The sequence below is a fragment of the Salmo salar genome, chromosome 14 (assembly GCF_965601325.2).
Source record: "Salmo salar chromosome 14, fSalSal1, whole genome shotgun sequence".
NCBI lineage: Eukaryota > Metazoa > Chordata > Actinopteri > Salmoniformes > Salmonidae > Salmo > Salmo salar.
The window spans coordinates 39,830,001-39,854,694 of record NC_138304.1 but is presented as its reverse complement, the minus strand read 5'-3'; the positions used below and the strand labels follow the sequence as shown (position 1 = coordinate 39,854,694).

The 24,694-nt window shown below is 42.2% G+C and overlaps 1 protein-coding gene across 5 annotated transcripts in view; it reads left to right on the top strand.

The window, feature by feature from the left end:
- Positions 1–171: 171 nt before the first annotated feature.
- The window catches only part of LOC106569508 (glutamate decarboxylase 1), a 26,657-nt gene continuing 2,134 nt past the window's right edge, over positions 172–24,694 (top strand). The window contains exons 1-18 of one of the 5 annotated variants that reach the window (XM_014140919.3): positions 172–382; positions 1,011–1,164; positions 2,806–2,950; positions 4,905–4,958; positions 7,520–7,672; positions 7,846–8,088; positions 9,593–9,683; positions 18,462–18,574; positions 19,856–19,971; positions 20,073–20,152; positions 21,356–21,410; positions 21,570–21,686; positions 21,833–21,897; positions 22,329–22,407; positions 22,598–22,747; positions 24,086–24,193; positions 24,310–24,402; positions 24,494–24,694. The exon at positions 24,494–24,694 is cut by the window's right edge and continues 2,134 nt beyond it. In XM_014140919.3, the coding sequence (XP_013996394.1) occupies positions 2,875–2,950; positions 4,905–4,958; positions 7,520–7,672; positions 7,846–8,088; positions 9,593–9,683; positions 18,462–18,574; positions 19,856–19,971; positions 20,073–20,152; positions 21,356–21,410; positions 21,570–21,686; positions 21,833–21,897; positions 22,329–22,407; positions 22,598–22,747; positions 24,086–24,193; positions 24,310–24,402; positions 24,494–24,667 (1,767 nt within the window). In that variant the 5' untranslated portion in view covers positions 172–382; positions 1,011–1,164; positions 2,806–2,874 and the 3' untranslated portion in view covers positions 24,668–24,694. Of the gene's footprint in view, positions 383–1,010; positions 1,165–1,196; positions 1,545–2,805; positions 2,951–4,904; positions 4,959–7,519; positions 7,673–7,845; positions 8,089–9,592; positions 9,684–18,461; positions 18,575–19,855; positions 19,972–20,072; positions 20,153–21,355; positions 21,411–21,569; positions 21,687–21,832; positions 21,898–22,328; positions 22,408–22,597; positions 22,748–23,059; positions 23,123–24,085; positions 24,194–24,309; positions 24,403–24,493 lie in introns of those variants that run through there. The other 4 variants (XM_014140920.3, XM_014140918.3, XM_014140923.3 and 1 more) reach the window with 4 other exon arrangements.

Sequence of the window (24,694 nt, the reverse complement as noted above, 5' to 3'; positions counted from 1 at the left end):
CTGGTTTCTTCTACACAAAGGGTTTCGTTTGACAGAAGTACTCAGGGACTAAGTGGAAACGTACTCTACATTTCTAGTAGAACCAGTATTATTAATAGACATTTCAACACCCCTGCATTATAAATGCAACCACACAGATCATTTTCAAACTGACTTTATTTCTGAGGAGGTTGAGCAATAATGATCTCTATAAATTCCTGACGGGGAAGAGAACAAGTAGAGGGAGAGAAGACCAGAAAAGAAGGAGACGATTGAAAGAGGACTGAGAGGGTGAAAGAAGAGGCATTCGGCAGTGGAGTGGACTGTGTGGAGAACACTTCCCATTGGAGCCCTGCTGCTTAGGACCTTGAAGTTTTCAGGTGAATTCCCAAAGATCCCTCAGGTGTGTACCATGGCTACTCTTAAGTTTGTTTTTTACTATTCAGCCTATAGGCCTAGGCTAGGAGGTATAGGATATTTATTTCCAAACATGTTTTTTATTTCCAAACATGTGGTTTCAATACAGCATAGATAAGAGCTATTACATGACTTTCACCATTTTTGGAAATAAACTCCATCAATGCTCCGGACCACATAGATCTATCAGCGTAGTCTTTCCCGCCACCTCGTGGTCTAGAGCCAACATATCATTCCCAATCTAGCTTCACAAGCCACTGAAGATGATACACACTAGCCTAAATGTGGACAATAACACAATAAGAAAATGAATAGGCTATCACTTGTCCATTTCTTGGTAATAACATTTCAGGCATATGTCTAGTTGCACAAGAATCGAGCTGAGCAAAAATGAGTCCATCCCAAGTCTATATCTGGTAGGCTACGGTTGTCCAACTAATTTTTTCAGATTTTTCCTTTGATTGAAAGGTGCAAGTGACGAAATGAAAACATCCTCTGTTGTTTTTGGTCGTTCCCTAAGATCACCTTTTAGCTCTAAGTTAGTAAGTAGCCTATTGAGGACGTGATGTTTATCAAACTTCCCAAGAGTGACACTTTGTGATTTTATCTTACAGGAGATGGGCATTTCTCATGACAATCACACCTTCTGAAAAAAAGTCTCCCTGTGTCACAGAAAAAGGGGACACGTCCGTGCTTCTACACCTGCATTGCTTGCTGTTTGGGGTTTTATGATGGGTTTCTGTACAGCACTTTGAGATATCAGCTGATGTAAGAAAGGCTTTATAAATAAATGTAATTTTGATTTGATTTTGTCGGGAAGTGGGGAGGTTTTTCGTATCCTTTTTTTCTGTCATGAGCAGGAGAAGCTTAATTTTGCGCCAGAGGGAGGAAATGCTATGACTCACGCGTGCGTGCGTATATAAGGGGATAGGCGATTCACGCACTAATAAATCAATTAAAAATGAAACATTCTTGAGGGGGAAAAAATCACTGGCACGCTACTGGATGTAATTTGTCTCGATGTCGTTATTCGGGCGTTGTTGGCTTTGAACTGTCTTGCGTCTCAGAGCGTTGGGTGGATAGAGAACTGTAATTCGGTTGTTTGGTGGTAGTTTCTCTCGACACGACAACCTGTGCACCCGCAGACGGTAAGGTAGCGTATTGCCTCCTAGCGCCAGCGCTCTCACGTTTCCTAACAGCCTTGTTTGTAATAGGCCTATTGATATATTTTTCCATAATAGTGAGATATTTGCATTTCTTTTTTAAAGATAATGTTGCACAGCGCCCAACAACTGCAACATTTGTTGCGATCCACATTCTTATTGGGGTCGAAAATAGGATGGGATTGGTTAGGAAGGAATAAATATTTTAGCAAACGACCTATCGCTTACAGTGTTCGGATTTCCAAATCTCTCTTGTTCAAAAGTGTGTTATTATGAAAAAAATAACATGTTAATAGCAATGCCAGTCTATTTTTATTTATTAACCTATATGAGTGGCAGGATTCATTCATTAGCCTTACTATTTCTTATCAATAATGACATTAACTGATGCTGGCTTCGCTGTGGTTATTCAAAGATCATCATAATTGAAAAATCGATATGCTATAGGTCAATACATTTTCCAACGGATTTCAGTAGAATATCATTGATCAAGTGTCTGTCCAATATATTCTTTTTTCTTACAAAACCCAGATATGTTTGAGAAAATTAGTCAAAGAATTCCATAGTGCGTAATTATGAAAGGCTATTTCGTTTTGCATATTCCTAATTCTGAATAGGTCTGTTCAGGATGATTTGTTTGTGGATTAGACGTATTTATTTGCTTTATATTGAAGACATGAAGACCTTTGTTTTCGTGCTTTTTGATCAAAAAGTAGACTGAACAGTCTGGTGCTCTTCGCTTAGCTTGAGCGCCCAAGACTGACGTCTCAGACATGGGGATGATTTCGCTCTAATGACCCATAAAAACGTCACTGGGGACAAGGTTCTATGTCCAATTTACTGCTCAAAACATGTTTTTTTCGTTAATTTATATAAGGTAGAATATAGTGGCTATACATTTGTCAGATTTTCAGCCTTTATTTTGGTCCAATAGAATTGAATGCACGCGATGTTATCGTTCAAAAGCATTTATCTCCCCTCGGCATGTGCATGCAGCTCGCAGCCTATTGACGTTCGAGAATAAATGATTCCGATCGTAGAGGCAGATAATAACAGCAAATGATGCATCATCCTCTTCCTTCACTGCACTGCTACTAAAGCTCAATTTCACTGATCAAATTCAGCTTAGGTTGCCTATTTTAGGCTATTCCAAATAAATAATGCATAGCTTTCAGAAATAAATGCTGTTATTTATTTGTTTAATATTCAGAGCCATCAATCTTAACCCTTGGCCGTTTGTTTTCAGAAACCGGTTGGATATTTCCGTTGAGAATCTGATAAGAGTCCCGGAGCGCACGGGAATAACAGAGGACTAATGGCCACGTCTCAACCGACAGCCACTGGCGGGGACCAGGACCCCAACTCTGCCAATTTACGACCTTCATCTACAAGTAAGCCTCTCCTTTCTCTCTCTCTCCCTCTCCCTCCCTCCCTCCCCCTCTGCCTGATAAAACGAGTCTCACCCGGGCTTTTTACCGTGTGGGCCCTGTCGTTAATCATTCCGGTTAAAAACAGAGCTATCACAGCTGCCTGCCGCTGTCTAACGGATCAGCGGCGTGCATTGAGAAACGGACCTCCTGTAATCGCCTCAAAGAGCGTCGTTATAATGTCCTCGGCGCTATGGATCTGGAAAGGAATTCGTTTTGGAATATAAAATATACAATTATTTGGAATAAGCCTGTCGAATTTCCTTTGGCTTTTTTTTTTTTTTTACCAGACCGATCAAATAATGTTTTTAAAGATGTAGGTTGTAAAGCCTATAACCAATAGCCTAAATGTATGTTCATGCTATTATTTATTGGCTAACGATATTTTGTATGCAAGCATTTCAATTCGTATTTTTACATTTTTAATTTAGATCATTTATGCCCTCAAAATCCTTGCATCATGTAGTCAGTCCTGCATGACAGAGCTGTTAACAGCGCAATTACGCAGGGAATGGCTGGTAATTGCAGCCACTCCGGTGTTCGTGATGATGGCTTGCACTCGTTTTGTAGGGACCCGCTTGGATAATTTTGCCACCGAACACTGAGGGAAGGGGACACTTAGAAACGGATTACTGAAATTAGCATATTTGTCTAGCCTAACACTGAAAGTTCAATTTTCGTAACGAAAAAGCCCCAAACCCTCCTCTCTACAGGCCTAGTCATATTTCGTTTGGAAAATGTATAGGCCTGAAGGGCTAGTTAACCAGCCAACATGTCTGCCATTAAAACCATTGGCCTAATATGGAAAAATGGCGTCATAGGCTATTTGACAGAGGAAGAATGTGGATAAATTGTAGAACAGTAATACGTCTGACATTTTTTCAGGTTTGACAGAGTGCATAATGGTTTGAAAAAGCCTGTGATGTTTTTGTGCTCTGCCGCTGCTGTTGGATGTTGCTATTATCTCGCTGCCACGCTCTGTCTCACTCACGCTGACCTGAGGCGGCTCGTGGTGTCTCTCTGTGTGTGTGTGTGTGTGTGTGTGTGTGTGTGTGTGTGTGTGTGTGTGTGTGTGTGTGTGTGTGTGTGTGTGTGTGTGTGTGTGTGTGTGTGTGTGTGTGTGTGTGTGTGTGTGTGTGTGTGTGTGTGTGTGTGTGTGTGTGTGTGTGTGTGTGTGTGTCTTGGGTAGCGCTCGCCTTCATGCGCTCTGAGTGACACCTCGAGCCGTTATGTCTGGGTCTTGCATCCTAGACAAATAACACCACCATGAAGCTCATATGCATATAGATATGCCTTGTTACCGTCCCATCGCTTTGCTCTATATGCTTGTGTTTTTGTGTTGCTATGTAGGCATTCACATTGTGTGTGTGTGTGTGTGTGTGTGTGTGTGTGTGTGTGTGTGTGTGTGTGTGTGTGTGTGTGTGTGTGTGTGTGTGTGTGTGTGTGTGTGTGTGTGTGTGTGTGTGTGTGTGTGTGTGTGTGTGTGTGTGTGTGTGTGTGTGTGTCCCCGAACAGCCAGCTAGACATCGCCAGCACGCGCCAGTCAAATACTATGTTTCACCTAATTAATTTCTGCTCACTTTTGCGAGGTCATTTCACGGGTGTTTATTTCAACCCGCCCCTTCGCCGGTTGCGTGCCAGTATTTATTAAACCGGTGAGCGAGCCTCTGATGGCCATTATGATTGGACTGTGTGGATTCGGACCATTCGAATGTTGAGGAATAATAACCGCGAGATAGGGTGAAGTTCCCCCAGACAATGATCTACTGCTGCAAGTGTCTGCTTCATGCTTCTTCACTCCGTTGTGCCATGCATTGCCATACGCTTTATAAAAACTCATCAGCTGTCACCCAAATCACACTATTCATATATTTCAGAATTTGATTTTCAAACGTTCTCCCCAAACATTCTGTTTTAGACTATGACGCGTGGATGCAAGGCTGCACGCGGAAACTGGGTTTGAAGATCTGTGGTAAGTTTTAGACCCATAAACCATCATGGATAGTATATGGAATACTCTGATGTTAGAGCGGGGCCGTCCCGGACTGTCACTCCACATTCTCATCTCCTAAAGGTCAGTTAGCGATTAGCTTTAGGCCACGCGATGCGCGCCGGGGTTCCCGCGCCGGGGTTCCCGCGCCGACCTTCGCGAGGCACCCCATGTCTCTTCATATCCATATCTCTACCATTAGCAAAGGATAGGATGTAGGCCCACAATCCGCCTCAGAAATATAGATACATGCCTAAACAAAGAAGATTTATCGCGAGATGGATGTGTCCAATATAGACTAGTTGTTTTTTATGCTGAGTTAGCTGGTAACATGTTTTGTGCACATAGGCTAGGCCTAAATATTGCACATTCTAATACCTTTTTATTTTATTTTTTAAAGGCCTTATCATAGATCTTTTTTAAAGCATTAATTTCCTCTCCTTTCCGTTTGGAGGTGACTATGGATTTGGGTCCCTTCATGCAAAACGGCATTTTTTTATACCACCTGCGAGTCTTTTAAATAAAATGTGACGATCTCGATGAGATGACGTGGAGTGTTAGGTTTGGTAAATCTGGGAGGTTCCATAAGGTCTCTGTTATCCAATCAAGCCAAGGTGAAACGATTGAATCCAGTATTTTTCCAACTGGATTCTTAGACGACCTGTTTTCCTGGGCACACTACGTCTAGGATTGGCTTGACGTCAGCATTCACACATTGAGAAAAATATCCTTTCTTTAAGAAATCCTTCCTACCTTCACTGATGTCAGACCTACATATATTTTTTTGTGGCAGGATTTGATCATGTCAAGAATGTCAATGTCATTTAATTGGAAATGTAGGCATTGTTACCATGGCTTCAATCCAAATACATAGAGGGGATGTAATTAGCCTAAAATAAATGGATTTGAACTCGAGAGTTACGATGCAGGCCTATAATTCGTACCGAGGGCCCACAGAAGTAGGGCACCTGCCCCTTAATGTGGAGGACGTCCCCTGCCAGAGAATAATAACACAATGTAACCACCCTCATAACCCTGAACATAACCTTAATAACGAAATAATTCACCACAATGCACGAAGAAACATGTTTATTCGATCAACTGATTGACTCGTTTTATAGAGGACATTGGTTTGGGCCCATGAATCATTTTCACATTTGTGTGCGTTGTGCATCAGGCCCAATAATTTACATAGCCTACCGTATCATTTGAATATGTGGACATAGGGCTAAGTGCTTATAGGGTACTTTTATGCATGATAAAGACATTATTTCGTTTCTATAAATATCCCCTCTGGCTGACAAGGAATATAGCTTTGTGCTCGAGTTTGAAATAATTTTTGTGAGGAGGAAAAAACTGAACAGTGACAATGGTCATCATAAAATGGTTCCGAGTGTTAGATTTTGTTCTATGTCAGTGTGGATTTACAGCCCATAATAGTTGTCAGGTCCTATCAATCAGTAAAGAAACACGTCCTGTGGATGAGGGGAAATGAACGAGAACCATATCCACCGGTAGCTTTTTCGAGGCCGCTGCTCTCGTGAGATAATCAGTGCCCAATGTGCCAACCGAGATTAGCGGAATACATTTTAATGAAAGGAGCTCTGAAACAGAGACAGAGTTTGAGAGGGCCTGCTCTCTGTCTTATTCGATATTGCAAAAACATTTTTTATTTCAAATTTTCATAGAATAATTAACTGAAAACTGCATGATGTGAAAATAAGTGTTTAAATCCTTCCATAATTATTAGGCCTAAAATGACCTTCTCTGGTGGTAGCCTGCTAGGCTATAGGCTTTTCTATATAGGTTTTTTTATATAGGTTTTTCTCTATAGGTTTTTTTTCTAAGATCAATGGGCTATTAATAGACACGGACTTTCATTAAAAATAGACTAGCCTATCCAGAGGCCGTAAAATATCTCGCATCCTTCATTAACCCCACTCCATAATGTCTGCTCTATGAGTCGGTAATGACATGGACGCTGCACCGGGCCCTCCACACAGTCCCTGCACGCTCAGGCGTGAAAAGTCCGGGGGGACAGCAGGACATTCACCGCTGGAATAAATTGGGTATTTCTCGCTCTCGCATGACTGGGTTATGGGTGGATGTCACCGGGCAGGGTAGGGCCTGAGCCTGCCTGGCGTGTGAGCCTGAGGGCAAGACACACATGCAAACACACACACACACACACACACACACACACACACACACACACACACACACACACACACACACACACACACACACACACACACACACACACACACACACACACACACACACACACACACACACACACACACACACACACACACTACCCTCTTCCATAAATTGATCCAAAACCCACCCACTGTGGGGATCACCACCCGGGGTTATAAGCGCAGTTTGGGAGAGGACACCATAAATAATGTGTTGCCTTTGTAACAGACCTAGATAAACACAGGTCTCTGAATAAAAGTTATTATCGGGTTATTATCTAGCGATGTTGGGCAGTGGTAACCGAGCATGTTCCCCTTCTCGTGCCCCTCTGTGTAACACCCTAGGGTTCCTGCAGAAGAACAACAGTCTTGGGGAGGAAGGCCGGCTCGCAGGCTCACTCTCAGAACGCCAGAAGAACCTGTACTCCTGTGACAACAGCGACCGGGATGCCCGTTTCCGCCGCACTGAGACCGATTTTTCCAACATGTTCGCGAGAGGTGAGAGATAACGAGTTCATTCTTGCTAGACTTTTAATACAGCCCTACACGTTAGTTTTCTAATTCTTACATTTTCTAACATTTAGTGAACTGTAGCCTAGGCCTATATTTATAGGCCCCCTTTTGTACTTTCGATTTTCGTTTTGTAAATGCTTTTTCCGTAATTCTTCTAGACTTACTTCCCGCTAAAAACGGAGAAGAGGCGACTATGCAGTTCTTGTTGGAACTTGTGGACATCCTCACCAACTACGTGAGGAAGACGTTTGACCGTTCCACCAAGGTTCTGGACTTCCACCACCCTCACCAGCTGCTCGAGGGCATGGAGGGATTCAACCTCGAGCTCTCTGACCAGCCAGAGTCCCTCGAGCAGATCCTCGTGGACTGCAGGGACACGCTCAAGTACGGCGTGCGAACAGGTATATACAATAGACTACTAAACTGGCCACAACTAAGTTACATGAAACAGGCTACAGCTTTAAACCAGACGTTTCCTATTCATGCTTTCAGGACAGTTTGTGTGCATTAATTACGTTTCCAATCTTTGCATTTCTTATATTTCCAATTGTGCAATTTCGTCCTTAGTTATTCCTTTGAGCAGTTTAAATGAGTGTGAAAAAAATAAATACAAATTCTCACACCAAGCCAGGCAGACTAAAATCTTATTGCCATTGGAAAAAGCATTAGCCTATAAAGATAATTAAGATAGGCTTTTGTTTCTCTCCTTCCTTGATAGGAAATTACATGAGAAACAAAGACGTTTCATTCTGCTTTTTTAGGATACATTCCAATCCAAAACAACCAATATTGCGGTAGGCTTAAATGGTTAGCTTAGTCTACATGAAACTTGACCAACCGGTAGGTCTATAGTCTACAAAAATGTCCATATTCTTTAGGCTTCCTAAAAATGTTTAAGGCACCGTTGTATTTTTCTTTTTAGATATGAACATTTCTTCAGACGTTATTGGGATACAATTTGTGTTCTCTTTATCACAGTGATCTGCTCGTGTTCACAACACTTGAGCAAAATGGAATGCTACACAAAACCATTTAAGCATAAGCTGTTTCCTTGATCAGCAACATCCAATCACAATGACGGCCATTGTATGTACCCCTGGTAATTCTCCTTCCCTGATTTTATTAAACCAAGTACCGCCCGCGGGGATGCAAGCCTGCGTGGGATTTTACAAGTCGTTAGCAAAGACAACAGTCAAACTGTCCCTTGGGTTTACTTCCTAAAAACCTTTAACTTAATTCATTGAACATTTACACACAAAGTGACGATAATTTAAAAAACATTGTCGCACGATTTATGAGTTTGTCTGAATCAATTAGCCTACGGAAGTTGAGTCGCATGCCTTCATTCCAATGACGCTATCACGGGCGCTGTCTACGGTGCTGAAATATAGCCTATCACGCGGGAGCAAATCCACTTCGCTTTCGTATATCTGATATTGCGCTCTTTAGTTAGTTAGTCAGTCCGTTCGTCTAGGGGGCTACATGACATAAATACAATATTAGTAGCCTGGTGATGATTGTTGTTGGTGAATTTCATTCAAACATAAACTTCAAGCTCTGTGAGCATCTAGGCTAGCCTACTCTAAATGTCATGTAACCTTGTTATCAGTGGATAAGTGCAGTGTCCCCATCTAGTACCTGGAAGGCAAATGTTCCACTGCATCTCAGGTCCCAATAGGAATACAGCAAAGAGTGAATGTGGGAGTTTCAGAAAATAACCTGTCTGAGTTCATATCAAATGGTTTGTTTTCATTACAGGAAAGAACACACACTGTTTCAACCCTTGTAGTAGATGTGTGTTTTTACAAGGTTATAGAAACCTTGCAAATATTCCACTATGTTTAATTTTCATTTGTAAAGTCCCATTCAGATAGAATCTCTTATCTCTGTCTCTCTCGGTCCCAGGTCATCCACGGTTCTTCAACCAGCTGTCCACGGGGCTGGACATCATTGGGCTGGCTGGGGAGTGGCTCACCTCCACAGCCAACACCAACATGTGAGTCATACACTGCTGTTTTTGTGTGCCTAAAGGTGTGTCGACATCACTGTGCTGACTAGCCGACGTTTTCAGGATTGTTGTTCGTATAACGATACAGTCGGAAAGGGAATATGACGATTATAGTTTGCGAGGAAGCCCCAGTGGGTTGTTGTTGACATTTCAAGGATTTACGCCATGTAGCAAATCATTAGTTCTCAGTTAGTGTGGCTCTCCTCATATCTGCTCAGTTACAGTACCTTAGGGTTGAATGAAGGCCAAGGCCTTTGATTGGCAAGGTTTAAGATGACTGTCATATGGGCTTGTTATATAAAATGTTTGTTTTTTCATCTGACTGCTTTTGGCACTGTACCAACCGTGTATTGAACAGCAGCCCTGAATACCATACATCTCGGATAACACGCACACACCTACACACACACTCACGCACACACACACACATACACACACACAGACAGACACACACACATGCCCCATGGGCTGGTTAGATTGCATATTGATCAGAGCTCAGTGTTACATGTCATGGTGGTCTAATCTGATAGAGGTTATGAAGCCCTGCAAAGCTAAACAACACCAGATACAGGACACATCATACAGGACACATCATACAGGACACATCATACAGGACACATCATACAGGACACATCATACAGGACACATCATACAGGACACATCATACAGGACACATCATACAGGACACATCATACAGGACACATCATACAGGACACATCATACAGGACACATCATACAGGACACATCATACAGGACACATCATACAGGACACATCATACAGGACACATCATACAGGACACATCATACAGGACACATCATACAGGACACATCATACAGGACACATCATACAGGACACATCATACAGGACACATCATACAGGACACATCATACAGGACACATCATACAGGACACATCATACAGGACACATCATACAGGACACATCATACAGGACACATCATACAGGACACATCATACAGGACACATCATACAGGACACATCATACAGGACACATCATACAGGACACATCATACAGGACACATCATACAGGACACATCATACAGGACACATCATACAGGACACATCATACAGGACACATCATACAGGAGCGCGAGTGTGTGTGTAGGTGTATGTGTGTGTGTGTGTGTGTGTAGGTGTGTGCGTGTTATCTGAGATGTATAGTATAGGCTACATAGGCTATGGCTATGGAATGGGCCTACCATTGCAATTGTGACATTGACTACTACAACATACATATTAGGCCATAGCCTTGACACTTAATATCACCCGTATTACAATAAGTGCTCTATAAAGTGAAAGCATTATTACTACTCACCAATGTGTGTAAGCTAGGCCTATTAGATATTAGAATCCTGCCACTTCACTTGCGCATTGATTCTGTTTGCAATTTTCTGCCAGGCTCCCTCTCTGGCTTTTGCGACAGCGGATGTAATACTTTTTTTTAGTAAATGGAACATATTTGTTGTATTTTGTTACAATTGTTTCTTGTTCTAGAGTAGTGAAATTTTGGTCTCTGTCTTTTGACTCCATATCTATTGTTTTCTCTGTCATCGACATGTGGACCTTTTTGAATGTTGCGTGCTCGCGCCAGTTGTCAGATCAACCAATCTGCGCTTCTCTTAGCCTAGTAGCTTAAAGGGGAAGCAGCCGTTCTGGAACCAATAAATCCTGGACTCCCTCATCTGGTTAAGACAAAGCCGGATATGTTCAGGAAATCCTGAATTTGTTAAATCATCTTTCTGGAATACCCCTCTGGACTTCAAGAAAGACCATAACAACAACACAGGAAGAGAGGAAAAATGTGTAAATAACACAAGACAGAACTATGAGAGACCAAATGAATAACAACAACACAGGACTATCTATGAGAGACCAAATGAATAACAACAACAATGCAGGACTATCTATGAGAGATCAAATGAATAACAACAACACAGGACTATCTATGAGAGATCAAATGAATAACAACAACACAGTACTATCTATGAGAGATCAAATGAATAACAACAACAATGCAGGACTATCTATGAGAGACCAAATGAATAACAACAACAATGCAGGACTATCTATGAGAGATCAAATGAATAACAACAACAATGCAGGACTATCTATGAGAGATCAAATGAATAACAACAACAATGCAGGACTATCTATGAGAGACCAAATGAATAACAACAACAATGCAGGACTATCTATGAGAGACCAAATGAATAACAACAACAATGCAGGACTATCTATGAGAGACCAAATGAATAACAACAACAATGCAGGACTATCTATGAGAGACCAAATGAATAACAACAACAATGCAGGACTATCTATGAGAGACCAAATGAATAACAACAACACAAGACATGACTACTTATGAGACACCAAATGAATAACAACAACACAATACAGGACTATCTATGAGACACCAAATGAATAACAACACAAGACAAGAGACCAGACACACACACAATACAGTGGCTTGCGAAAGTATTCTTGTAAATTTGCCTACTTTGTTGCCTTACAACCTGGAATTAAGTTTTGGGGGGGTTGTATCATTTGATTTACACAACATGCCTACCACTTTGAAGGTGCAAAGTATTTTTTTATTGTGAAACAAACAAGAAATAAGACAAAAAAAAAAACAGAAAACTTGAGCGTTCATAACTATTCACCCCCCCCCCCATCCAAGTTGGATGGGTTCCGCTGGTATACAGCAATCTTTAAAAACTTCTTAAGGATCGGTGTCCCGCTAGCGGGTCAAATTCCGGGGGAAACTGGAGGGTGCGTAATTCTAATAGTTATTATAGCGGTTAAACATTTAGGTACATATAAGTGTCTTATATCGGCTGAAAGCTTAAATTCTTGTTAATCGAACTGCCCTGTCCCATTTACAGTAGCTATTACAGCGAAAACATGCCATGCGATTGTTTCAGGACGGCGCCCCAGATCCAAATACTTTTCCACCGGCACAGGTTTCATATATTCACATATAAAGATTAAATATTCACTTACTTTTTGAAAATCTTCCTCTGATTTCTCATCCAAAGGGTCCCAGAGATAACATGTAGTGTCGTCTTGTTAGATAAAATCATTTTTTATATCCCAAAAAGTCTGTATAGTTGGCGCCATCGATTTGAGTAGTCCACTCGTTCAACTTGCAGAGAAAGGAATCCGAAAAGCTACCCCTAAACTTTGTTTCAACAAATCAAAATACGTTTGCATTTACTCCTCAGACACCCTAAAATGTATTAAAACTATAATATATCTTTGGGAAATAAGTATGTTCAATAGGAAACCGATTTTAGCAGGTGAGCAACTTCATCATGGCGCGCGAAGACACAGATTTTCAAGACTGTGTCCTCATAGAAAAACTCTTATTTTTTATTTGTTTCTGAAGTTACAAGCCTGAAACTTTGAATATAGACTGCTGACATCCTGTGGAAGGGACCTATTTTACAATATGAGCTTTCTCTTGCATTTCTAAGAGGATGTTCTCTCAACAAAAAATAAATACATTCAGGTTGGTTTTTCTTTGTATTTTCTCCTACCATATTTATTGTGTTATATTTTCCTATATTATTTTAACATTTCTACAAACTTCAAAGTGTTTTCTTTCCAATGGTACCAATAATATGCATATCCTGGCTTCAGGGCCTGAGCTACAGGCAGTTTGCTTTGGGCACGTCATTCATGCGGAAATGGAGGAAAGGGGGCCTGATCCCTAAGAAGTTTAAGTCATACCACAGATTCTCAATTGGATTGAGGTCTGGGCTTTGACTAGGCCATTCCAAGACATTTAAATGTTTCCCCTTAAACCACTCGAGTGTTGCTTTAGCAGTATGCTTAGGGTCATTGTCCTGCTGGAAGGTGAACTTCCGTCCTAGTCACAATCTCTGGAAGACTGAAACAGGTTTCCCTCAAGAATTTCCCTGTATTTAGCGCCATCCATCATTCCTTCAATTCTGACCAGTTTCCCAGTCCCTGCTGATGAAAAACATCCCACCAGCATGATGCTGCCACCACCATGCTTCACTGTGGGATGGTGTTCTCAGGGTGATGAGAGGTGTTGGGTTTGTGCCAGACATAGCATTTTCCTTGATGGCCAAAAAGCTCAATTTTGTCTCGTCTGACCAGAGTACCTTCTTCCATATCTTTTGGGGAGTCTCCCACATGCCTTTTGGCGATCACCAAACACCACTCTTCTGTAAAGCCCAGCTCTGTAACGCATAGTGTGGACAGATACTCCAATGTCTTCTGTGGAGCTTTGCAGCTCCTTCAGGGTTATTTTTGGTCTCTTTGTTGCCTCTGATTAATGGCCTCCTTGCCTGGTCCGTTGGTAGATTTGTTGTGGTGCCATATTCTTTCCATTTTTTAATAATGGATTTAATGGTGCTCCGTGGGATATTCAAAGTTTCTGATATTTTTTTATAACCCAACCCTGATCTGTACTTCTCCACAACTTTGTCCCTGACCTGTTTGGAGAGCTCCTTGGTCTTCATGGTGCCGCTTGCTTGGTGGTGCCCCTTGCTGGGGCCTTTCAGAACAGGTGTATATATACTGAGATCCTGTGACAGATCATGTGACACTTAGATTGCACACAGGTGGACTTTATTTAACAAATTATGTGACTTCTGAAGGTAATTGATTGCACCAGATCTTATTTAGGGGCTTCATAGCAAAGGGGGTGAATACATATGCACCCACCACTTTTCAGTTTGACATTTTTACATTTTCTTTGAAACAAGTAATTTTTGTATTTCACTTCACCAATTTGGACTATTTTGTGTATGTCCATTACATGAAATCCAAATAAAATCCATTTAAATTACAGGTTGTAATGCAATAAAATAAGAAAAACGCCAAGGGGTTGAATACTTTTGCAAGGCACTGTACATGACTACAAGAGAGAGCCCAGACAATCCAGTGTCACAACACATGTTAATAAAACAAGATAGTGACAGAACAAGATTAAAAGGAGAGACTTCTTTCTTAAACATTAGCTTAGCCAATCATCCTGCTAGGAAAACTCGATATCATCTTTCTGTTGGAACATTGGAACCATGCCCTAAAAGAGAGAACAGGGACACGAAAGTGTGACGCACACACACTTATCTGCACACACACCCAGTCATATTCATACACACTCACACGCACACCAGTTCAGCCTGGCCCAGATTCAACAGATAGTGTTAACGCCCCATTGACGGCAGGCTCATTGTGAGCTGGTCTTAGCAGATAGCCCAGCTGGGCCCCACACTGACACACAATGGCCGCCCGGCGGCACTGAAAACCCTGTCACACTCAGCGACTGCCTGCCCCGGCTCCCTGTGGAGGACTCATTCTGGCTCTATTGTCCCTGTGGGTACGGACTGGCTCTCTCTCACACTAGCACAAGCGCACACACACTCTCACACACACACATGCACACGAGTGACACAATGATTGTCAGAGTCACTTAGGGGGTATGGGTTGGGGAGAGTGCCCTTGATGATTATAATAAGGGCATTTAAGGACTGTCCCATGGGACAGGCAGGTGACTGAAGGGTAATTTTCACCCTGAAAAGACCAATGATTGGCTGTGATTGTGATAATGATCGCCATTATAGCTATTATTGCCCGAGAAGAGAAGAAAGGACAGTGATTTCTAAAAAGATTCTCCCTTGGTCTCAGCCGAAATCGGTAGATCTGTAAAAAATGCTGTATTCCTTATATAAGCTGATGCTCTGCTTGGAAATAAGTCAAATAGTATGTTTTTCTACAGTAACATTTTGTAACATGGTTATAACATTAGTCTTAGTGTTTAATCTAGGTCATTGATACCTTTAGTATATATATTATAGTACTGCTACAGCACAAAATACATGCTTTTAAATCAGTCCAAGTCGGTGACAGTGTGTGTGTGTGCGTGTGCATGTGTCTGTGTGTGTGTAATTAGGGCCCATCAGTCATAATCTTTGCTGGCGTATTGAATGGTACTTCATGTTCTAATCAAACCCTCCCCAGGGTGGCTGCTCCAGACTGTCTTCCACTCCTCTCTCATTCATGTCTCGTTCCCCTTCCCCTCTCTCCTCCTCCTCTCTTCTGTGTGTATCTCTCCATCAGTGCTGCTTTCCCTGTCCCCAGTTGAGAGGAGGGGGGGGGGGGGGGGGCTGCGAAGGGTAGAATGGGGGATGTGTGTCTGTTGTGTAACTGTCTTTGTTACACAACGGGGGGGTCATGCATCACAGGGACATAGCTTTAGGGCCCCAAAATTCACACAAATCACAAACACATACTGTACGTATGTAACACCCACCCTGAAGACTATTTGCCCTATCTTTCTGAAATGATGAAATTATAAAACCACAACATTCAATAGAGATCGAAATAAAAGCTTCTCTATTATCCTCTCCTTCTCCTCTCTCCCTCTGTCCCTTCGTCTGCTTCTTGCTGTCCTTTTCTCTCCATTCCATTGGTTCCGCATCGGTGGTCCCTCTCTCTCTCCTTCATTCTCTCTTTCTCTTTCTCTCTTTCCACTCTCTGAAGCAGGAAATAGATTTGAGCTTTCTTATCTCTCCCCAACAGAAACCCTCCCCTTCCCTACACACACACACACACACACACACACACACACACACACACACACACACACACACACACACACACACACACACACACACACACACACACCCTTCAGCTGGTCGCATCAAAAGCCTCCATTGAGATTGACAGAATTGACAGATAGCTATCAGAGTTCTGTGTGCTTTAATTAAACGTTGACTGAAACTTTATAGGGATTTGAATATGAATGTCTGCTCTCTATCTCACATCAGACAGATTTTAATTAGTTCAACTCTGTCAGAAGAATTGTGTGCATGTGCGTGTGCGTGTGTGGCTAATTTAATGGAGCTCTGGGTTCTCAGCTTAGCTTAACCATGCAAAAATAACATCCTGAATATTTTTTACTTTTCTTCACCTGAAGTAAAGTCTTAGCTAGATAGCATGTGTGTAGGAGAAGGATCAAAGGTCTATGTGACTGAAACATTTTAAGCAAAATGTTGCAATTGTCAATAAATGTTTGTGTTTACAACATACAATGTTTTGAGTGAATCGATAGATGTATAGTTGAAGTCAGAAGTTTACATACACCTTAGCCAAATACATTTAAACTCAGTTTTTCACAATTCCTGACATTTAATCCTGGTAAAAATTCCCTGTTTTAGGCCAGTTAGGATCACCACATTATTTTAAGAATGTGAAATGTCAGAATAATAGTAGAGAGAATTATTTATTTCAGCTTTTATTTCTTTCGTCACATTCCCAGTGGGTCAGAAGTTTACATACACTCAATTAGTATTTGGTAGCATTGTCTTTAAATAGTTTAACTTGGGTCAAACATTTCAGGTAATCTTCCATAAGCTTCACACAATAAATTGGGTGAATTTTGGCCCATTCCTCCTGACAGAGCTGGTGTAACTGAGTCAGGTTTGTAGGCCTCCTTGCTCACACACGCTTTTTCAGTTCTGCCCACAAATTTTCTGTAGGATTGAGGTCAGGGCTTTGTGATGGCCACTCCAATACCTTGACTTTGTTGTCCTTAAACCCTTTTGACACAACTTTGGAAGTATGCTTGGGGTCCTTGTCCATTTGGAAGACCCATTTATGACCAAGCTTTAACTTCCTGACTGATGTCTTGAGATGTTGCTTCAATATAGCCACATAATTTTCCTGCCTCATGATGCCATCTATTTTTGTGAAGTGCCCCAGTCCCTCCTGCAGCAAAGCACCCCCACAGCATGATGCTGCCACCCCCATGCTTCATGGTTGGGATGGTGTTCTTCGGCTTGCAAGCCTCCCCCTTTTTCCTCCAATCATAACGATGGTCATTATGGCCAAACAGTTCTATTTTTGTTTCATCAGACCAGAGGACATTTCTCCAAAAAGTACGATCTTTGTCCTAATGTGCAGTTGCAAACCGTAGTCTGGCTTTTTTATGGTGGTTTTGGAGCAGTGGCTTCTTCCTTGCTGAGCGGCCTTTCAGGTTATTTCGATATATAGGACTCGTTTTACTGTGGATATAGATACTTTTGTACCTGTTTCCTCCAGCATCTTCACAAGGTCCATTGCTGTTGTTCTGGAATTGATTTGAACCTTTCGCACCAAAGAACGCGTCTCCTTCCTGAGCGCTATGTCGGCTGCTTGGTCCCATGGTGTTTATACTTGCGTACTATTGTTTGTATAGATAAACGTGGTACCTTCAGGCGTTTGTAAATTGCTCCCAAGGATGAACCAGACTTGTGGAGGTCTACAATTTTTTGGATGATTTCTTTTGATTTTCTCATTATGTCAAGCAAAGAGGCACTGAGTTTGAAGGTAGGCCTTGAAATACATCCACAGGTACACCTCCAATTGACTCAAATGATGTCAATTAGCCTACCAGGAGCTTCTAAAGCCATGAAATCATTTTTTTGAATTTTCCAAGCTGTTTAAAGGCACAGTCAACTTAGTGTATGTAAACTTCTGACCCACTGGAATTGTGATACAGTGAATTAGAAGTGAAATAATCTGTCTGTAAACAATTGTTGGAAAAATGACTTGTGTCATGCACAAAGTAGATGTCCTAACCGACTTGTCAAAACTATAGTTTGTTATTAACAAGAAATTTGTGGAGTTGTTGAAAAACAAGTTTTATTGCATCCAACCTAAGTGTATGTAAACTTCCGACTTCAACTGTATGTATGTATTGATTGATTTATGGATTTATATATTGATTGGCAGGTTCACCTATGAGATCGCTCCAGTGTTTGTCCTGATGGAGCAGCTGACGTTGAAGAAGATGAGAGAGATGATTGGCTGGCCCTCGGGAGAGGGGGACGGCATATTCTCACCAGGTATGTAGAACAGAGAGTCGCTGTGTTCGGGTCTATGTGCGTGTGTTATGTTTGTTTCCACAGCTTTATTGTAGCAGGGAGTCCCATTGACAACAAGGTCTATTTTACAAGGGAGGCCGGCATGTGTGTTACTACATGTCCAGTACCGTTTGATACCTTTACAATATTCAATTGATAACGTACAATATGACTTGATTTTATTTATTTAACCTTTATTTAACTAGGCAAGTCAGTTAAAAACAAATTCTTATTTACAATGACGGCCTATACCTTTTATTGTCCTCTCATGTGGAAATGTGTCATTTTATAGTGAAAATGTGAGGTTGTTCTGTCCAGGGGTTGGAACCCAAAATATTTTCCAATCGTTTCCATTCTGAACAGAACCATTATTTATTGAGTTCCGTTCCACTGTTCCAACCAGGAAAGTAAAGTTCTGAATCGGTTCCAAACCCCAAAAAGGTAACTGTTTATATTCTTCCTTTCTGTTCCTTTTTAAACCTCTGAAATAAACATTTTTCTTTTTACATTTAGCTTGACATTAAATTACTTCACCAATAGAGCAGCTTGCTGTGGAGCGGGAAAAGCTATAGTTGTTTACATGCATTCGACCAACAAGTATAATTTTGCAGGTGGAGGAGGAGTCTTTCTTTGATGCTCCAGACATCTTTTTGTTATGACATGCATTATTCGAATTAGGACCACAGAATTATACCTACGGAGGACCAGCTTCTATGAAGGAACTTTCAACGTCTTTAAACTCCAGAGAGTTGGTTTAACGTTCGACCAAAATGAGCTAGTTAGCTAACAAGCTTGTTTGTGCAGAGCGACACCAGAATTTTTATATAAACACGTCTTACCTTTTGTAGTTAATAAATCCAATATTAAACGTAATAACTATAGTATCCTTAACTAGCGTTGGAAATATGTATACATTCTTCACTAATTAAAAATCTCTCTCCCTATTTTCTGAATCACGATAGCCTACACGCACTCACGGTGGCAAAGATTTTCAGCTGGCAGATGGGCATACACTGGAATAAGGGCTTTGCATAGGTGCTTTGTTGCGTTTTTTTGTGCGACTGGAAAAAAAAATCCAGAATGCTAAAAAAATGTTATTAACTGATTCACATGCTTTTACAATAACTGTTCTGTTCAGGAGCAGTATAGATCACTTTCATACCCGTTTTCGATTCTGTTCCTACCCCCTGGTTCTATCTCTCTGTGTTGGACTAGTTGCTGTCCCAGTCATGGGCTGACCAGTCATTCCCTCTCCGTCCACAGGGGGCGCCATCTCTAACATGTACAGTGTGATGATTGCTCGCTACAAGTACTTCCCAGAGGTCAAGACCAAGGGCATGTCTGCCGCTCCCCGCCTGGTGCTCTTCACATCAGAACATGTATGTCATGCACTCGCACACAGCCACACACGCACAAACACATTTGAAGAAATGAAGGTTTTAAGTTGTTTATGTTCCGGTATTTTCCTGTATTCCTACAGAGCCACTACTCTATCAAGAAAGCCGGGGCAGCTCTGGGCTTTGGCTCTGAGAACGTGGTCCTGCTGAGCACAGATGAGAGGTACACTAGAACTACACACACACAAACATGTCCATGTGAGAAACTGCCAAGAAACTGAAGATCTCGTACAACGCTGTGTACTACTCCCTTCAATGAACAGTGCAAACTGGCTCTAACCAGAATAGAAAGAGGAGTGAGAGGGCCCCGGTGCACAACTGAGCAAGAGGACAAGTACATTAGAGTGTCTAGTTTGAGAAACAGACGCCTCACAAGTCCTCAACTGGCAGCTTCATTAAATAGTACCCGCAAAACACCAGTCTCAACGTCAACAGTGAAGAGGCGACTCCAGGATGCTGGCCTTCTAGGCAAAGTTCCTCTGTCCAGTGTCTGTGTTCTTTTGCCCATCTTAATCTTTTATTTTTATTGGCCAGTCTGATATATGGCTTTTTCTTTGCAACTCTGCCTAGAAGGCCAGCATCCTGGAGTCGCCTCTTCACTGTTGACGTTGAGACTGGTGTTTTGCGGGTACTATTTAATGAAGCTGCCAGTTGAGGACTTGTGAGGCGTCTGTTTCTCAAATTAGAAACTCTAATGTAATTGTCCTCTTGCTCAGTTGTGCACCGGGGCCTCCCACTCCTCTTTCTATTCTGGTTAGAGACAGTTTGCTCTGTTCTGTGAAGGGAGTAGTACACAGCGTTGTACGAGATCTTCAGTTTCTTGGCAATTTCACGCATGGAATCACCTTCATTTCTCAGAACAAGAATAGACTGACGAGTTTCAGAAGAAAGTTCTTTGTTCTGGCCATTTTGAGCCTGTAATCGAACCAACAAATACTGATGCTCCAGATACTCAACTAGTCTGAAGAAGGCCAGTTTTATTGATTTTTTAATCAGAACAACAGTTTTCAACTGTGCTAACATAATTGCAAAAGGGTTTTCTAATGATCAATTAGCCTTTTAAAATAATACATTTGGATTAGCTAACACAACATGCCATTGGAACACAGGAGTGATGGTTGCTGATAATGGGCCTCTGTACGCCTATGTAGATATTCCATTAAATATCAGCCGTTTCCAGCTACAACAGTCATTTACAACATTAACAATGTCTACACTGTATTTCTGATCAAATTTATGTTATTTTAATGGACAAAAAATATACTTTTCTTTCACAAACAAGGACATTTCGACGTAACCCCTAACTTTTGAACGACAGTGTACATTAAGATGGATCAGCTGATTCTCTGTTCCTGCTCTTTCTCAGGGGGAGAGTTATTCCTGCTGATCTAGAAGCTAAGATCCTCGATGTCAAGCAGAAGGTGAGTCTCTCTCTCTCTCCTCCCCTTCTCTCGCTCTCTGCCTCTCTCTCTCCCTCTCTCTCTTGCTCTCTCTTTCTGTCTCTCCCTCTCTATCTCTCTCTGTTTCTCACATGAAAGCTTACATCCCAATGTGACTTCTGTGATATTGTGTTCCTCCAGGGTTACCATCCTCTGTTTGTGAATGCTACAGCTGGTTCTACAGTCTACGGAGCATTTGACCCCATCAATGAGATCGCTGACATCTGTGAAAAATACGACATGTGGCTGCACGTAGACGTGAGGACTGTGTGTGTGTGTGTGTGTGTGTGTGTGTGTGTGTGTGTGTGTGTGTGTGTGTGTGTGTGTGTGTGTGTGTGTGTGTGTGTTTCGGGAAAATATTGTTTTGTCCTATTGATCTAATGGTTTATGTGTTCTTTCTCCAGGGTGCATGGGGAGGTGGTCTTCTGATGTCCAGGAAGCATCGCCATAAGTTCAGCGGAGTAGAGAGGTACTGACACACACACACAGTCTTGTACAGCTAACCTTGTGGGGACACACAATTCAGTTCCATTCAAAATCCTAACCCTAAACCTAACCCAAACCCATACTCGTACCCTAACCTTAACCCAAAAACCTAACCTTAACCCTAACCCTAGCTCCTAACCCTAACCCTAAAACTAACCCTATCTTCTAAACCTAACCCTAAACCTAATTCTAACCTGAACCCTAAACCCCCTAGAAATAGCATTTGACCTCGTGGTGACAAACAAAATGTTCCCAGTTGGTCAAATGTTGTTTGTTTAAAACACACACACACACACACACACACACACACACACACACACACACACACACACACACACACACACACACACACACACACACACACACACACACACACACACACACACACACTAACGGCTGCATTTCCTCTCTCAGGGCTAACTCTGTCACGTGGAATCCTCACAAGATGATGGGAGTGCCTCTACAGTGCTCCGCCATCCTAGTCAGAGAAAAGGCGAGGAAACACACACACACACACACACACACACACACACACACACACACACACACACACACACACACACACACACACACACACACACACACACACACACACACACACACACACACACACACACACACACACACACACACACACACACACACACACACACTCTTTAACCCTGCTCTCTCTCTGTGTGTAGGGTATTCTGGCAGGCTGTAACTCGATGTGTGCTGGGTACCTGTTCCAGCCCGATAAACAGTATGATGTCAGCTATGACACGGGAGACAAGGCCATCCAGTGTGGCCGACACGTTGACATCTTCAAGTTCTGGCTCATGTGGAAGGCCAAGGTGAGCTCGTGTAGGTCATATACAGCCTTCCGTTTATATACAGTATAGGCCTAGACCACAATGGGGTTTCCACACTTATAGGGATGCCCTGCTGTCCCCAGCTAGCACATCTGTAATTTCATCCCTAATAAATCATTGTAATATTCTGCTTCTTCCACAGGGCACTGTAGGGTTTGTAATATTCTGCTTCTTCCACAGGGCACTGTAGGGTTTGTAATATTCTGCTTCTTCCACAGGGCACTGTAGGGTTTGTAATATTCTGTTTCTTCCACAGGACACTATAGGGTTTGTAATATTCTGCTTCTTCCACAGGGCACTATAGGGTTTGTAATATTCTGCTTCTTCCACAGGTCACTATAGGGTTTGTAATATTCTCCTTCTTCCACAGGGCACTATAGGGTTTGTAATATTCTCCTTCTTCCACAGGGCACTATAGGGTTTATAATATTCTCCTTCTTCCACAGGGCAATATAGGGTTTGTAATAGTCTCCTTCTTCCACAGGGCACTATAAGGTTTGTAATAGTCTCCTTCTTCCACAGGGGACTATAGGGTTTGTAATAGTCTCCTTCTTCCACAGGGCACTATAGGGTTTGTAATATTATCCTTATTCCACAGGGCACTATAGGGTTTGTAATAGTCTCCTTCTTCCACAGGTTACTATAGGGTTTGTAATAGTCTCCTTCTTCCACAGGGCACTATAGGGTTTATAATATTCTCCTTCTTCCACAGGGCACTATAGGGTTTGTAATATTCTCCTTATTCCACAGCGCACTATAGGGTTTGTAATATTATCCTTCTTCCACAGGGTACTGTAGGGTTTATAATATTATCCTTCTTCCACAGGGCACTGTAGGGTTTGTAATAGTCTCCTTCTTCCACAGGGCACTATGGGGTTTGTAATAGTCTCCTTCTTCCACAGGGCACTATAGGGTTTGTAATAGTCTCCTTCTTCCACAGGGCACTATAGGGTTTGTAATAGTCTCCTTCTTCCACAGGGCACTATAGGGTTTGTAATAGTCTCCTTCTTCCACAGGGCACTATAGGGTTTGTAATAGTCTCCTTCTTCCACAGGGCACTATAGGGTTTGTAATAGTCTCCTTCTTCCACAGGGCACTATAGGGTTTGTAATAGTCTCCTTCTTCCACAGGGCACTATAGGGTTTGTAATAGTCTCCTTCTTCCACAGGTCACTATAGGGTTTGTAATAGTCTCCTTCTTCCACAGGGCACTATAGGGTTTATAATATTCTCCTTCTTCCACAGGGCACTATAGGGTTTGTAATATTCTCCTTATTCCACAGCGCACTATAGGGTTTGTAATAGTCTCCTTCTTCCACAGGGCACTATAGGGTTTGAGCAGCACATTGACAAGTGTCTGGACCTGTCTCAGTACCTCTACGACAAGATCAGAAACAGACAGGGATACGAGATGGTGTTCCAGGGAGTGGTAAGCTACTGGTCTCTATCCTCTCGCCCCTCAGTCATCCCACCTTCCATCCTTCTTTCCTTCCTTTTGTAGTTCCATAGGTCCAACTATTCCAAATGTGTGTGTTCTCTCCATAGCCCCAGCACACCAACGTGTGTTTCTGGTACATCCCACCCAGTCTGAGAGGCTTGGAACACAACAGTGAGGAGTATCGAGAGAAACTTCACAAGGTAAGTGTTATACAATATTCTAACTTTTCGAATTTTCTAGAAACATTATCTCAGAGTTCTAAATATGTTCAATTCCCCTCCCATGTTTTAGGTGGCGCCCAAGATCAAGGCAATGATGATGGAGTCAGGGACGACCATGGTGGGCTACCAGCCTCAGGGCCAGAAGGTCAATTTCTTCCGCATGGTCGTCTCCAACCCCGCAGCCCTCCAGTCAGACATCGACTTCCTCATTGACGAAATCGAGAGGCTGGGGCATGACCTGTAAACAGTGCCACCCCAGTGGGCAGAGGCC